The 17,672-nt window shown below is 38.6% G+C and overlaps 1 protein-coding gene across 1 annotated transcript; it reads left to right on the top strand.

The window, feature by feature from the left end:
• The first annotated feature begins 12,839 nt into the window (after positions 1–12,839).
• Positions 12,840–16,520, top strand: LOC113032641 (free fatty acid receptor 2-like). Its single transcript, XM_080308635.1, has one exon. The coding sequence runs from the start codon at positions 14,243–14,245 to the stop codon at positions 15,152–15,154; it is 912 nt and encodes a 303-aa protein (XP_080164761.1). The 5' UTR covers positions 12,840–14,242; the 3' UTR covers positions 15,155–16,520.
• The last annotated feature ends 1,152 nt before the right edge of the window (positions 16,521–17,672 follow it).

Below are 17,672 nucleotides of genomic sequence, written 5' to 3'. Positions count from 1 at the left end.
ATTTTACATCTCTTTAGCATGTTCTCTATCCACATCTAATTTGCATATACATTTGTATAATATTACGATTCAACAACAAAAAAGAAAAGAGAAAGAGGCAGACTAATTCAATGACAAAAATGACCTTTGTTTAGCCAGAGCAGGAGACAATATAAACAGAGTACAATGCCAAGAATCCAGCAAATGAGGAAAAACGGGTAATCTTAAAAACTGGCACAAGCACATCTGGACCAGACAGGACCAGACTGCAGCAAAGGAGAAAGCATTATATGCACAAAGGGTAATCAGTTAATGAAACACAGGAGGGTCACAAGATGCTCCCACAAAGATTCAAGACAGTTAATGAAGAAGAGACAAGTAAACTTAAGAGCACTACACAATTACTAAGATAAAGTTAGGAACCATAAAATACAAAAAGGGAAAATCAGACACAAAACTGAAGAAAGGAAATACAGAGAAGGAAAACAGAAATACTGAGCGAAATAAAAAACTCTAATACAAATAGAAACTGTAACTAAGAGAACTAAATACATGAAGATGAAGACGTGATAAAGTAACTACTAGCCAAACAGATAATGTTAACAATATATAAGAATTTAAAGTCCATAAACTCAAAACTGTGTGTGTGAAACCAAAGACCATAGCAGATCTGATAAGCAGCAATGTCACTCTGACATTCTGCAGTAATGCTGAGCAGTAAGAAAGTATTTGTGATGCAGCGCTAAAGATAACTGTGAAAACTGATGGGGAACAAACACATTTTATGAATCAAAGATATAAAGTTAATGTTTAGATGTTTGAAACCTTAGCCAGTGATACAGTGTACTCTACAGAGCCCACTAACAGATAATGTTAGGATTACATCTATGCTCCTCTGGGATTCACTTGCAATCAATTTCTTTGCAAGAAGTTTTAGATACCCTCTAATCCATATGAAGAAGGAATCTGTTACTTCAGTCCAGTTATAATAGACACACTAGGAGTTTCATAAAATGTATGTTGTGAGTTCAAACAAACCTTATTTTTTAAAGGCTACACAATTAATATACAGGTCTTTTTCTTTTTCTTTTTTTAAATTCAGTTCTGTATCCAGCAATAATATCCACTCTTGCACTGTTACTACATGTGTTTTTTATCAGGTAAGTAAACAACATGAGACTTTTTCAGAAAACCTTCACACTTTACTGTAACAGTAAACTCTATTTGTCCTGATTCTATTTGACTAAATGCTGATAATTACTTACTATTTTATTTTTTAGGGCTCAGAAGAGTCCCTGTAAAAATAAAGGTCACTTAACAGATGAAAACAACGCAGATGCAATGAGTCAGCCTCTAACTGAAGAAGGAAATGAGGCGCCTTAAGTTCCTGTTGACCAATGCTGATACTTTTGTAACTATACAGCAAGAAGTAGATTATCTTTACCACTGATATTTTCTATGTAATTGTAGGGACCAAACACAACAGAAGAGTGCATTTATGCAAACGCTGATGGACTGAGAGGGGCAGAAAATCTTTAACCTGCAAACCTCTCTGGACCAAGCAGCACTAACTTTCCAATCTCTGGGCCAAACCATGCAGAAGGAGGACGCGAAAAATCAGACAAGGGGATGAGTGCGAACTGATTTACTCTAATGTGAACTGGAAGATAAAGAGCCAGAAAAAGAAGGGTGAAAAGTCTTTGGACATGAATCCATCTGGCAGATCTTATTTGAAAGAGAAGTGCACGGTGAGGGGAGTTAACAGAAAGTTTGTGAGCAATGCAGTAGAAATGGGAGGCCTGTATGCTCAAGTGGAGCCTAGAAATATGAGGAAGGAAGTGGGGTGTGAATATGCGCAAGTCAAATTTAAAGAACAAAGCGCTATGCAAAAATAGATAAATAGTGCTGTGAAAAAATATTTACCCCATATTTCCTGATGTCTTGCTTTTTGCATATTGGTCACAGTTTGGAGTTTCAGAACATTAAACTAATCTTAATATTAGGAAAAAAATAACTCAAGTAAATTCAAAAGGCACTTTTTATTAAAAAAAAAAAAGTCCAAATCTATTAAAATGTTTTGATTATCTGAAACATTTTAATGTGACAAATGTGGAAGGAAAAAAGAAATCAGGAAGCAGACAAATACTTTTCATAACATAATGCAACCTTTTGCATTGTTGAGCTTACTACAAAATAAATAAATAGCTGGTCTGTTCTCTGGGTGTGTCCTTGCTCTGTGGCAAAGACATTGAGCAATACAGTTACAATCCCTTTGTTCAGGCTTCTCTGGCACAGTATCTCAGACACTCCCTGAAATAGTCAAAGACTGGCTCACTACCAGGTGGCTACAACTGGTCCAAGGAGACCTGTTAGAAAAGCTGGGAGAAGATCTGGACATGCAGTTTGCATGCTTGAAATTTGGTGGTAATTCATTTTAATCTGATTAGCCTGCAACAAACGCATGGCTCTGAGCATGACCCAGCTATAGTCTAGCTTCATCTGGGATGTGATAATGCCTTCCTATGTTTGAATGCTCCAAATTCCAAGTAATAAAATGCAAAAATGTTTTAGTGGCCAACATGATGAAATCATTTTTGGAAAAATCTTCTGAAATAATTAAATAAAAAAAGATTAAAATATTAAATAATTTAAATAATTTAAAATATAGAATATAACTGCACAAACATCTCAAACTTATCATTGTTTAGCTGTAGGCTATAAATATAATGAATGACACTTAAACATAAATAAAAGTGATTGATTTTTTTTTGTTTTTTCAATATATTATTTTGTCAAAGATTTTTTTTTTTAATTCAGTGCATCTGGGAGTTTTTTGTCTTTTGTTATGTTGCACTTGTGCTTTCAATTTCACTCATGGATTTGCTCTTTCATATTCATAGAATGTATTCACATGCGAAGACACACTAGATATGGGGGTGATTGACGTCATTTCACTGACTAAATGTTCTTGGTTGCATTGCATTGGCTGATAATAATATTTGTTCATCACCTGATCTAACCTTATTTTGAGTTCCTACGTTCCTCCTTGTTGCATTATGAAAAGTGATGTATAAATATGTATGTAATCATTTTTCTAAGCACTTACATTAACACAGGAATCGGTCCAAATCCATCTAACCTTTGTCACACTGCTTTGGAGTTTAATGAACAACATGTGATGAAGTGTTTAGCAAACTGTAAATTCGGTGAAACAAGCAGAGCCCTTCTTTCCGAGTTTCTCACTTTCAGACTGACTGCCTTAAATGAGCACTGCAAGTTTCCTGTTTGAGGCTGAATAGCAGAGAGTGGCAGAGCAATTTAGGTTGTGGTCAAAAGGTGGACTTGAGAACAGAAACAGACTGGGACATCACAAACACAGTGAAGCAGCATCTCTCTTGCCAGGTACGTTTCTCATAAGATATAAAGATTGAACTTCCTTTCAGAAGATCTAAAGCTGTATTACTGATGTAAAGCCAAGTTTTATGCTTTGTTCAACCTGGAAGAACTTGAGGATTCTAGTGTAGAAAAATCAACTGTAGTACTATACACTTCCTCAGTAACTGATTTTGTGTTAGTGTATTATGACCGGTATTATAAATACAATGTTACAGCTGCTGCGTTTCAGAGGTTGAAAAGCCAAAGGTGACTTATCGGATGCTGTAAAGTGACTGCTGTCTTCATGGCCTCTGTTCATCTGCTTAGACTGCTGAGCTTGATGACTGGTAATAACGACCTGTTTCTGTCTTTAGTTCTGTTGCTGATAATGCTTTTAAACAGTTCATGCAATGTAAAATCAACTGTCAACGTAGAATGACTGCACCATATGAGTGAGAGAAAAACAATGGGAAAAAAACAACATAAAAGCTGCACAGGTTTTACGAAAATCTTATATCCATACTATTGGTATTACTGTATTATTTTCCTGTAGTAATACTTTTGGCTACTTTGATAATGTGAAAAAGTCATAATCGTGTAACCTCATCAAATTAATCTTTAGTAATTTTGCAGTAAAGGTAGGATATGTTCCTTAGAATTTGAAGACAGAAAGCAGAATACAGGAAGACAGAACATCCACTCATTTCATTTTTAATGAGTTGACAGCAATATTAGGTTGATTTCTGAGAAGTCACTGGTGGTCTTTTGTTATTTTTATAGGGTTGATGTTTCTTAGTGGTTAGCCAGCTTTCATAATAGTATCTCTCTGTGCATCAGAGTTTCTATTTGTGGGTCACCTATTTTATTTTATTATTCGTCAGCAAAGATATTATTACAACATTTTGTGGTTTTGTGATGTTTTTGATCTTCCCTTCTGCTCTCCTCTTCCTCTCACCCTTTTGAGGTACCTCAGTTCTCCAGCAGGTGAAAGGCTTCAGCGTTAGAGTACCCAAAACAGTTGTTGCTGATGAAGGAACCTGTGTTGTGGTGCCATGTCAGACAGAACCTTACGATCGAGTTATCTGGTACCAGTATCATAATCTAAAGTATCCTGTTGTTTATGATGGAGTTTATTCTTATAACGTGGAACAGCAGTTCAGAGGACGCACCAAAGTATCTGGCAACGCTGCAGAGGGAAACTGCACCCTGATGATTGACAATGTGAGCACAGCTGACCATAACCTACGTGTTTATGTGTGGATCAATCCAGACTCTCAGACAACTCAGACATTCCATGATCAAACTGTAACTATCAGTGTTGGTAAGTGAATATTGTCAAACTTCCATTTAAGTCAGACTGACCAATGTTACGTGCCAGTTTAGTTCAGTGGATGAGTGGGTGACTGGGCAACCACATGTGTTATAGAGCAGCACCCGGGTATGGGTATGAGGCCCTTTGCTGCATTTCTTCCCCTCTCACTCTCTCCTCCCTGCCTCCCTGTTCATCTCACTTTAATATCACCATAAAGGCAAAAAGCCAAAAAGTATTATTTAGAAAATGACCATGGTTGCAGGAGCTTAATAAAAAATATATATATATAAAAAAATTCTGTGAAAATGTAAATAAAAACAACTAAAAACTAGTTCTGACAGAATTTGGAAAACTCAAAATCTGTTACACATCCAAGAAACCCAGCACATAACACGGCTACTTGGTTTAAGTGTACAATAGCAATTTGCCATACAGTACATGTCATTTAGAAAATTCTAAATCTCAAGATATACAAGACATTTTTTTCTCTTTATTACGTTTTGTTTGTTTTTTTTTAACTTCTAGAAAGAAAAGCTCCCATAATCTACATACAGAAGAAAATGGTGGAAGGGGAGAATTTCCAGGCCAACTGCAGCATAATCTACTCTTGCCCTTTCTTACCTCCATCGCTTCAATGGAATGCAAACACACTTCTGGAAAACTACACTTTTGTGGATTTCCACATGGAAGTGCATGGCCAGTGGTTCTACCAAAAGACACTGCGAGGAGTAGCAACATATCTGATGCATAACAGGAGGATTCGCTGTTCGGCTAAGTTTAAAACCTTTACCATTGGAAGTGAAATGACACTCAACATTTTATGTGAGAAAAGCAATATGTGCTCTAAATACAGTAAATCGTAGACCTACATTTATTTATCTTAACAAACTGTCTTGTTGTTATGATTTCCTATATCCACAGATAAGCCTGTCACTGTTACAGTGAAAAAGGAAAAGAAAGTTGTGGTGGAAGGTGACAGCATCAACATTGAGTGTGTTGCTAATAGTAACCCACCACCACACAAATACTTATGGTTTATAAGACAATTAGACCAGCACAAGATCAAAAATTCAACTCAGAGTACAAAGCATTTCAACAACATTGCACGAGATACATCTCTGTCCTGCATGGCTCAAAATGCTTTTGGAGTGCAACAGTCCGTCTGGGTGGATCTGGATGTTCAGTGTAAGAAAAAAAGAAACACACACACACACACACACACAACAACAACAACAACAACAACAACAACAACAAACCACAATAACATAATAAAAATAGGCTATTCATCGTAGAAAATATATCAATATTTGTCATCTTAGCAGGGGTGTGGGAAAGGAATATTATATTTTGAATTGCATCGCTACAAGGAAACCAAATATCAATATTTTATTTATCCATCCATCCATTCGCTTCCGCTTATCCTTTTCAGGGTCGCGGGGGGCGCTGGAGCCTATCCCAGCTGTCATAGGGCGAAAGGCGGGGTACACCCTGGACAGGTCGCCAGTCTGTCGCAGGGCTAACACATAGGGACAGACAATCATTCACACTCGCATTCACTCGCACATTCACACCTAGTGACAATTTGGATTAATCAATTAACCTATCCCCACAAGCTGCATGTCTTTGGACGGTGGGAGGAAGCCGGAGTACCCGGAGAGAACCCACGCAAACACGGGGAGAACATGCAAACTCCACACAGAAAGACCCTGGCCTGATGGTGGAATTGAACTCAGGACCTTCTTGCTGTGCGGCAACAGTGCTAACCACCGTGCCACCGTGCGGGGAAAACAACATCAGAAGGACCCCAGCCTGAAGCAAAAAAACACCGAAACTTTGCGTCTTTACCAACTGTTAGTTTCTACGACACGCTTATCTTAGTGCTAAATATTTTATTTAATCAATTAAAATAATCTGGAAAGAATTAGAACAAGAAGTTTCAGCTCACACACCACCATCCAGAGATAACTTTAGACAAACAAGGGTATGTTAAATCAGCTCAACCGAAATAAGTGCCCAACACTGGACACACAATTTGACGAAGCTACTTCATATTTAAGAGCAAGTCAGTTGCTCAGTCATATGAGTAAAAATAGAATAGCAACCTCCTAGCGTCAGTCAAAAACACCAGTCCCTGTAAATTGAACTCTTTCGCGATGAGAGGAGGTGGAGAAAAGATAAACTCCAGTTATCTTATGAAATCCTACGTGCCAGCCACTCGAAATTCCAAACTGCTGCCAAAATGGTGGCTTTCCTATCAAAAATTATCCTGGCTAATGGTCACAATCCCCGAACGCTATTTAAAATTTTTAATTTAGTGGTCAATCCCTGCCCTGTTATGCCGCTGGTGTGCTCTCCTGCTCTTTGTGAACAATTTTTAAATCACTTCTTAGATAAAGTTTCATCTCTTAAGTCTTCACTTCCTTTAATGTCTAGCCCTGTTTGTAGCCCTGGTTGTTCGTCTACTTTCCATCAGTTTGAGCTCCTTACTCTTAAGCATTTAGTTGAACAACTGAACAATACTAATCCTATACATGATACCCTCCCATCTCGCATAGTTAAGGACTGCTTCGATGTAATTGGACCCAGTATTTTATCGCTATTGAATTCTTCCTTACTCTCTGGCTGGAATCACATTAATGATAAATTCCAGTCTGCCTTCAAACCACATCATAGCACTGAAACAGCGTTGCTTAGAGTCCTCAACGATCTTCTTCTAATTGCTGATACTGGACGCTCTGCGGCCCTAGTTTTATTGGATTTATCCTCGGCCTTCGATATGGTAGATCACAACATCTTATTAGCGAGGCTTAAGCATACTGTAGGCATTAAAGGTGTTGCCCTTGATTGGTTTAAATCATACCTCTCCAATAGGTCCTTCTCTGTCAACCTGGGCACTTGCTCTGTGTTGGGCCCTACTCTTATCTCACTGTATATGCTCCCTCTAAGTGCAATCTTTGAGAAATACCGCATCGCCTTTCACTGCTATGCTGATGATATACAGATCTACTTTGAACTAAATGATGATCTTGCTTTGTCCTTGCACTGCTTTCAAGAGTGCATGCGTAAGGTCAAAGATTGGCTCTTAGCAAACTCTCTTATCCTAAATGATAAGAAAACTGAAATTGCGGTATTTAGCAGCAACGTTCCTCATGGCCAACTTTGTGATGCCTTTGGTTCCCTTACCAGCTCCCTTTCTGACACTGTTAGCAATTTGGGCGTGTTGCTTGACAGCTCGTTCAAATTCGATAAACAAGTGTCTGCTGTAGTTAGATCTAGTTTCTACCAACTGCGTCTCATCTCTAAGGCTCGGCACTATGTTTCACATAAGGACCTGGAAAAGCTCATCCACGCCTTTGTGACTTCTAGGCTGGATTACTGCAATTCACTGTATTTCGGTCTTCATTCTGCCCTCCTTCATAGACTGCAGACAGTCCAAAATGCTGCGGCACGCATTCTGACCAGAGCTGGGAAGTTTGCCTGTATCACCCCTGTAAAGTAAAGTGTGTGTGTTAGTCCCCATAGGGAAATAGTTCCTCTGCATTTAACCCATTCACCCAGTGAAGCAGTGGGCAGCCACCAATGTAGCGCCCGGGGAGCAGTGTGTAGGGACGGTACCTTGCTCAGGGGTACCTCAGGGTAGCCGTTCAGTGGAGTCAAACCCCCGACCTTCCGATCATGGGGCCACCACTCTACCTACTGAGCTATCCCCTGTTCTAGCTGGCCCATTAAATACCGCATCCAATTTAAAATACTGCTGCTTACGTTTAAAATTACCAACAACACAGCACCGAGCTACTTTAGCAAACTCCTTAAATCGTATGTTCCTGCCAGAGCATTAAGATCATCTACTCAGTTACTCTTGGTGCAGCCTAGATCTCGGCTGAAGTCTAGAGGTGACCGGGTGTTTGCCCTGGCTGCACCAGAGTTGTGGAATAACCTTCCGATTGCGATCTGGGCGTCCGATTCTATCCAATCTTTTAAATCACGGTTAAAAACCTATTTGTTTAATCTCGCTTTTCCTGCTTGTTAATGCTCGTGCCTGATTCTTAGACTTACTCTATTTTTCTTTATACATATTTTTATGGCTTGTGCTTTTACTATGTTTTTACTTGATATGCATTTTATACTACCCCTGTGTATTAGTGGCAATGACCTGTGAGTATATTTGATACTTTGTTGAGGCCTTATAATACTCATGTTACTTTTCTGTCTTTTATGTTAAGCACTTTGGTATACCGCTGGTTTTTAAATGTGCTCTATAAATAAAGTTTGTTGTTGTTGTTGTTGTTCTGCAACTGACTGCAGCTTGTAGTGACTAAACCCATTTGTAGGCATTTTTTGGTCATGAGTGTGCATATGATTTTAAAGCTTTGTTGGAGATGTTAGCGTATGCCCCGTGAAAGTGTCTGCATGTATGTAGACAAGCATGAACAATTTAAACTATGTTTTACTCACTTACTGTTGTTAAGCAGTTGTAGGATATTTATATTTATCATATCTCTTTGTCATTCCACTTGTCTTCTCTTTGCCATAAATAATTTTAAGCTTCAAAAACCTTAAAACTTACAGTGGCTAAAATGCATGTAAATAATCTTAATTTCTGCCAGAAACTAATTTTTAGCAGAAAGACATCATGGTTTCCTTAGACTTCCACCACTCTTCATTCTAGGGAGTTTTGTCAAAAAGGGCCTTATAAATTGTAAGTTTAGGCCAAGATGATAAATAATTTTCATGTTCACTGAAAGTTATAAACCACACATATCTAAGAGGTTTGCATAAATGTGATGTAGTAATATACTATTTGCCTACTAATATACCTAATATACTGTTTGCCTACCGGGCAAACAGGTCGGTAGGGATGATGCAGTAAACATGGGGCTGCATTACATCCTGCAACACCTCGACCGCCCGGGAACTCATGCCAGGGTCCTGTTTGTGGACTTTAGTTCAGCTTTTAACACCATTGTGCCTGAACTTCTCTCCTCCAAACTCTCCCAGCTCAGCGTGTCACCAGTTACCTGTCAGTGGATCACCAGCTTCCTGACAGATAGAAAGCAACAAGTGAGGCTGGGGGAGATCACCTCTGAAACTCGGTCCCTCAGTATTGGTGCCCCTCAAGGATGTGTCCTCTCACCACTACTGTTCTCCCTCTACACTAACGACTGCACTTCCAAGAACTCGGCTGTTAAACTCTAAAGTTTGCAGATGACACCACTGTCATTGGCCTCATTCAGGATAGTGATGAGTCTGCATACCGGCAGGAAGTTGAGCGGCTGGTACTCTGGTGCAGTCAGCACAATCTGGAGCTGAACACTCTTAAAGCTGTAGAGATGACAGTGGACTTCAGGAGACATCCCTCAACTCTGCCCCCCCTCACCATATCAGACAGCCCTGTGTCGACTGTGAAGACCTTCAAGTTCCTGGGTACCACCATCTCCCAGGACCTGAAGTGGGAGACCAACATCAACTCCATCCTCAAAAAGACCCGGCAGAGGATGTACTTCCTGAGACAACTGGGGAAGTACAGTCTCCCACAGGAGCTGCTGATCCAGTTCTACACTGCGGTCATTGAGTCTGTCCTGTGCTCTTCCATCACAGTCTGGTATGGAGCAGCCACTAAACAGGACAGGAGCAGACTGCAGCGGACTGTGCAGGCAGCAGAAAGGATCATCGGCGTCCCCCTGCCCTCCATCCAGGATCTGTACCTCTCAAGAACCAGGAAACGGGCAGGGAAAATCATCGCAGACCCCTCACACCCTGGTCACAGACTTTTTGATCTGCTGCCCTCTGGCAGACGGTACAGAAGCCTGCAGACCAGGACCACCTGACATAGGAACAGTTTCTTTCCCCTCGCCATCTCCCTTCTAAACAGTTGACCTGTCACACTGCTCCCACTGCCAGACTGCAGCTGCACCTTATGTACATTCTGTAGTATTCATTCCACCTCATTTCATTTCTGTATTTTATGTATATAAGTTTAGATTAGTTATTTATAGTTGGTTTACACAGCGATGTGTATGTATGTGTAATGTGTATATATAGACACGTGTGTGTGTGTGTGTGTGTGTGTGTGTGTGTGTGTGTGTGTGTGTGTGTGATTTACATTGCTGTGCTTGAGAGGCACCATCTACCGGAGCCAAATTCCCTGTATGTGTCTGCACATATACTTGGCCAATAAACACGATTATGATTATGATTCTGATTCTGATTTATATTTGGTCTTTTTAGATCGCCCTGTAATCCTACCTGAGACCTCGTGCCACCTTACAGGAGACCTTCTGAGGTGTATCTGTTTGGTTGATGCATCCCCTAATGCTTCTATATACTGGATTATAAATGGAAATTACACCCATTTGTCCTCATTCACCTCTGCTTTGACAAATAAGAAACATGTAGTCTTTGGGGAAATAAAGATTAAAGTTAAAACCCAGACCAATGTATCGTGCACAGGCAGAAACCCACATGGAAGTGACACCAAAAAGATACCTGCAGTCAGTTTGTCAGAATCATGTAAGTAGCACTTAAGACTAACAGTGTGTATATGTTTGTGTATTCAGGCATGAATGGTGTTTACCCAATTTCCTTCGGGGTCAACCTTCAGGATCAATAAAGTTTTATTGAAATGAATTGAATTGAATTGAATGTGTGTCTGTAAAAAATGTTTCTTTGTTTTTCAGCCCTTTTGCTGTGGCTCATGCTTCCAGGAATGATTTTCCTCTTTGGATGTGCTGTTCTCATTTACAGAAAATATCCTGTAAAGAGGTTGGTAAACTGTGTTTCATGTTATTGTTTTTGGTGTTTAAGATGTAAAAGTATTAACACAGATTTCTTTTTAAATACTTGACAAACATATATTTCAAATTTACTAAATTCAAACATCTTTTAGATTATTTTTTGGAGGAGGTCAAGTCCAGCAACAACAGATAAACAACATTTTTCATCGGTGAGGAAAATCATTTCAAATGAAGCTACCTCAGTTTTGATGATGTGTTGTAAAGATATGATAATTCGTATGCAATAAGTAAAGTAGCCTTATTTATCTGAGTAATCTCTTCTGTAAGAGCTCAAATATACATATGAAAGGCAGCAAAAACCTTTACACAATGATTGGGGGTCAGTTGCTGCAGAATATAACATGGTATGTCTCTAAATGAGCAAAAATATTTAAAGTTTCTGGGTGGCTTTGTAATATTTTTCTTCTAACTTTTGCTAGCTCACAAAATGAAGACACACAAATACACCTACACAGACCTGACAGAGCCCTGGAGATGGAAAGACTTTCCTGTGTTTATGACAATGATTTCCTGGAAGAAATGCAAAGATCGGCGAGATCTCAACACTACCAAAACAGTGAAACGCTTCTCCAAAGCAAAAATGAAACAGAGCCACCTGACGAGGTTTTACCACAGAAAATACTCATTTCAAGTTTAAAGCATATGAAATCACACTACATGTATCAGAATGGAAGTTGATGTAGATCTTGACACATATAATCAAATTGCTTAAATCAGACTGTACAGTTATGTTATGCTATTGTTTTTTTAACTATTGTAATTTCTCAAACATCTAAAAGTAGTAAAATTATATATTTTACTTCCCACAAAATTTGTATTGCAACATGAGGGTTTATCTGGAGTAATGACCAGAGGGAATTTGCTGCTGTCTCACACAGTAGGTTCCATTGATTGTTGGAGCAATATAGTCTACTTGCAATGCATATTAGAGTGACATACTTTTGTACTCTCAGTTTTCTCTTAAGCAATTCTGTTAGACTTGTCACTGTTAGACTAGATAGTTTTGCCAAAGCATCAGTTATATTTTTGAACATATACATGTCTACCTTTATTTCCTGTTGCAATCTTAACATGTTAGTGTTCCTAATGCTAACAAACAAGGAAATCAATATTTAAACAACAGAAAACTGAACTGCAAGCAGAAGAATACTTGTTCTTTACTCCACTGCAAAACTGACAAACATCTATAATCATGCCAAGGTGGGAATATATTCAAATAAGGATAATTAAAATATTGTGGAAAAACAATTTCTTACACAATGCCCTCTTCTATGAGAGGTCTAAGTTTGAATATAAAATATACTGAATATATATATATATTATATATTTGAATAAAAGTTTATGATTATAGAATTTCAGACAAAGAAGAGCCAACATCAATTGCAGTTTTGCATTTGAGTTAATATTAACTCACTGGTGGCTGCTATTGCTTTTTGTAGTCCCCTGTGTGTTTGATGGAGCTTGACTCAGTGTTTCCAGTTTCTCACATTTTATATCAGCCCATCTTTGAACCCACGAGTTAAGCTGTAAGTCTTTCATGAAATACAGCCGGAGTCAGACTAGTAGTAGTTTTAGTCACAGCATTTTGGAATCTTCTGCTGCTGCGTAAGTAAATTTATTTACCTAATGAAATGAAACATACCAGAGCCTGCTTGCAGTTAAGAAATTGAGCAATTAAAATCATATCCAAAAGTTATTTTAATCATATTTTTAGTAAACGGAAACAGGATCACAATTACAACTGAGGTTACAACTGCATCTATTGCTCAAACGTCATCATGCTGATCTGAATTCTTTAAAATCAAATGTCTGTGACAGAGAACACAAATTATATGCTGATGATATAGCAGTATTAAGCAAATATGCTATTCATTCTGTGTCAGTGTTATTAGAGGCTGTTGAAACATAGTTATCCAGTTACAAAATCATCTGGTATAAATCAGAAAACATACCAGTATCTTCAGCTTGCTGTCCTATTCAAAAGAATCAACCCACTGTGCAGAGTGATGTCTTTTAAATGTCCCTTTTAGACGTACAGTTTTAGTCCAATTGATGGGGTTGTTTTGTAAACCCAAGCAACATCTTTTTCGACGTCTAACATCTAGTGTTGACATTGGTAGGACCGCCGTGTACGGGCTATTTATAGTCCACAACGACCACATTTGGATTTGTGGACGTCTTGTTAACATTATTATTACTTGACATTTTAAGATGAATTTCGCCATTTTTAATATTTCAACACATTTTAATAAATGACAAATTCAACCTGGTTACAAACAAATAAGTTCATTAATTGAAATAAGTACACCAATTTGAAAACCAAAAAGAAAACCAAAACCATCATAGCACTAACCCCATACTATGTAAATTATTTAGTTATTTGCATCCCTGTTGTATGAAATGTGCCTCTAACAAAATAGAAACAACAGAAGATCTTAGCTGCCAAAAAGGCTGTGATGTGTGATGTGTTATTATTTTCAAAAATGGAAAATTTGTCTGGGAAGCCAGAGGAAAATTTATCCAGTATAAAATAATTGTTTGGTATTACCACACTTTCTAGACAATGTAAGTTTATTCAAGGATGCTTTGTGAGGGATTTTTAGGACAGAAACAGGTATAAAGAAAAAAGCTAAGCTTCTTCTTTTTTGGACAACAACATGCTTACACACAAAGTTGTTCCAAGTGTAAAAATAGAAAGTAATTTTAAAATGTCATTTGTCTTTCTAACCAAAAACATTTCAGTTGATATGTGTTTTTTTTTTCTAAATGTTGATTTAGGTCAATGATGGTGTCTACAGTGAGGACTGAGATCATTCTCTCAGTTTACATCATTTCATTCCTGATCGGCTTCCCCTGTAATCTCTTGGCTCTCTATGCGTTTAGTACCAAGATCTGTTCCAAGCTACGTCCAACAGACATCCTGCTGCTTAATTTGACCATCTCCGACCTGCTGTTTTTGGTCATCCTTCCTTTCAAGATGCACGAGGCAGCATCTGGTATGAAGTGGGATCTGCCCAACTTCATGTGCTCCATCACTACCTTCACCTTTTTCTCCACAATCTACACCAGCTCCTTGCTGCTGATGGCAGTCAGTGTGATCCGCTACATAGGAGTAGCATTTCCTATCACCTATCATCTACTGCAGAAACCTGTGTATGCAATTGTTATCAGTGTTGCTGTTTGGCTCATCTCATCAGCACACTGCAGTATCATTTTCATCATCCAGCATCACCCATCTCTGGCCAGTAATAACTCCAATGCGTGTTATGAACAGTTTTCAGAGAAGCAGTTGAAGATCCTCCTCCCAGTACGTCTGGAGATTTTCTTTGTACTCTGCCTCATACCTCTTCTTATTTGTGTTTACTGCTACTTGCGCTGCATCTCGATTCTGTACAGCCTGCCCAGGATATCCCAGATGCAGAAACAGAAGGCCATTGGCATGGCCTCAGGGACTCTTGCTGTGTTCCTCATTTGTGTTCTGCCATACAATTTATCTCATTTAGTGGGTTACATCCAGGGACTAAGTCCAGAGTGGAGGTACTACATGTTGCTTCTGAGCTGTTTCAACACCTGTATCGATCCCATCATCTTCTACTTTTCCTCGTCTACCTTTCGCTTCTCAAGTGAAACATTCATTTTTAGGAAGTGGTTCAATTTTTTAGGACTGAAAAGGAACAACAGCACCACTAACTAATAAGAGATGGAAAAATACATTTTCAAAACTAAATGTACCATTAACACATTTAAGTTCACTGCTGATGATGATCTAATATTTTTCGAAAGGACTGTATTTTCCTTTTGAAACCGTTTTTCCTGTTTTCTACAAAATTCAAAGACATGTTTGTTGCATATGAAAATTTCAACACTTTATTTTATTTTTTCATTCAAGTGCAAATATCAAAATATAAAATGAGCCCTGCAGCCCTGACACAAAACTTCCTCTTTTCTTTATTTTGGACTGGCCACTTTTCTGCATTCATGCAGTCTGCAAGTTATTTAGAAAGAGGTATGTTGTTAATTACAAACCACACACATTAAGTAAGAGGTGATGGCACTTCTAAAAGGCACCTAAATCAGGTTTTACATTTATTTTAGCAAACGATAAGACACATTTTTCGTCAGTGAAATATGTGGGATTTAAATGATTGGAGTTTTTTCGTTTGTTGTGTTTTTTGCTCTATTTTTGAAAGCTTTTTCATATAACAACTGATTTTCTTTATTAGTATCAATATATAGTAATTTATTTAACCTTAACTGCAAAGCTCATATGTAATATATATCACTGGGATATTAGATGCTGTAACTACAGTTCTCTACTGGTCCTGAACTTTGGACTTTAAATCGCATCCAAATATCAGTCAGTGAATTTAAAAGCATTTGAAATGAGTGGAACTGTGTTGTTGTAAGTCTTAATGAAATAGATGCTAACTATGGAACCTTGTTAACATTGTTGAGATTATCCAAGCTGTCATAGTCCTGAGTCATTTTGACCCACCGTTCTTGGTTGTCTTGTGTTTTTGTAATTTATTAGTTCATTATTTATTCTAAGATCCCTAGGTTGTTCCGTTTAGTTTATTGGATGCCCCCTTGTATCTCTGCCCTCTGTATCTCCCTATGTGTCCCTGTTTCACATTGTGATGTGAGTTCTTGTGCTGTGTCTCCCTTCGTGTTTCATTCTGTTATTTTTTCCACATTTCCCCAGCGCATCATGTCTGTGCTCTCCCTCGTGTTCCCTCGCTCCCTCGTCTGCCTCTCCTCCACTCCCACGTCATGTCTCCTGTTTTATTGTGAAGGTCCCACGTTTTCATGTTCATTCTGTTCAGTCCAGCCTCCCCTGTCTCGTTATGGTTATCTGTGTCAGCTGTGTTCCTCATGTTTTGTCACTTCCTTGTTATCCCTCTGTGTATTTAAGTCAGCATCTCCCTCAGTCCTCTCTCCTCCTTCATGCTGTGTGTTCCCATGTGTGCATCTCTGTAAAGTTTAGCTTATATTTCCCCAGTCTAGTTTAGTTTTGTATCATTTCCTTGAGTCAGCAAATAAAGCTGCATTTTGAGTTCATTCCCGTGTGTTGCGAGTCTTGCATTTTGGGTCCAATCTCCTGCGTGCCACACAGCCATATCATGACACAAGCTCCTTTTAGTCAGGTGCAATCTTTAATTTGAAGTTATGGTGGATCCCATATGATAGAGCATGCCTCAAAACAAGTTATGGTGGTCTACAAGATTCCAAAGTTTTACCACCAATAAAATAAAAATTTTAACATTTTTGTATTTTTTTTCTTCCCTGGAGCTGGATTTTCTCATGTTGAGGAAGAGCTTTCCAGATGTTCAGTGTTATGGTCCCATCTTTGCTCAGGACCTACCATTTTTCTGTGCTCGACCCATTTCATTTCATTTTGTGGTTTCTCCAGTGCGTGCATTTGTGTAATAACTTTGAAGACCTAAAAAAGACTATTTACTAGGGCTGGGTATCGTCACTGAGTTCTAGAATCGATTCAATTCTGATTCACAAGGTCCCGAATCGATTCGATCCACGATTCGATTTAATTCGATTCGATTCGATTTAAATCTGGGAAATTTTGACAGTCAGAAATATAATTCAGATCAGTACATTTACATATTTTTGTATCAATAAAAAGGAAGCTGACACACGCAAGACTTTATCACAGGTGTGAGCTTCACAGCAGATGCCTTTGTGTCAAAGTAGCTGAGGATAAAACACAGAAAAACATGAAGGTGATTTTCCTGGCCTGGGATTTTATAAAAATATTCTGCAGTAGGGATGGGTATCGAAAACCGGTTCTTGTTGAGAACCGGTTCCCACTGTTTCAATTCCTTGGAATTGTTTGCCATTTTTGCAAACGATTCCCTTATCGATTCCAGTCGCCCCGAATGACGTCACCACGTTGCGGAGTGTCATTTACCTGGCAGGAAACATGGCGGCTCAAACGCTAAAAAGTTTGGTTATACTTTACAAGAACCGATGACAACAGGGCAACTTGCAATACTTGCAAAGTAGATACTTCATTTAAGGGAGGAAACACTACGAATATCCAAAAGCATTTGCTCACAAAACACGCGATGACCTTAAATGAATGTCGTGTTTTTAATTCCGCTCCGGACTCGTGAATCTCAACCCAGCAGCAGCGGTAACGTTTGCACGTCCTCTCCCGTTAATGCGGCAGGTAAATAATCAACTAACAGTGCATATTA

Source organism: Astatotilapia calliptera, chromosome 11 (assembly GCF_964374335.1).
Source record: "Astatotilapia calliptera chromosome 11, fAstCal68.1, whole genome shotgun sequence".
NCBI lineage: Eukaryota > Metazoa > Chordata > Actinopteri > Cichliformes > Cichlidae > Astatotilapia > Astatotilapia calliptera.
Note: the sequence above shows the minus strand (reverse complement) of the source record. Positions and strands in the feature narration are given on the sequence as shown.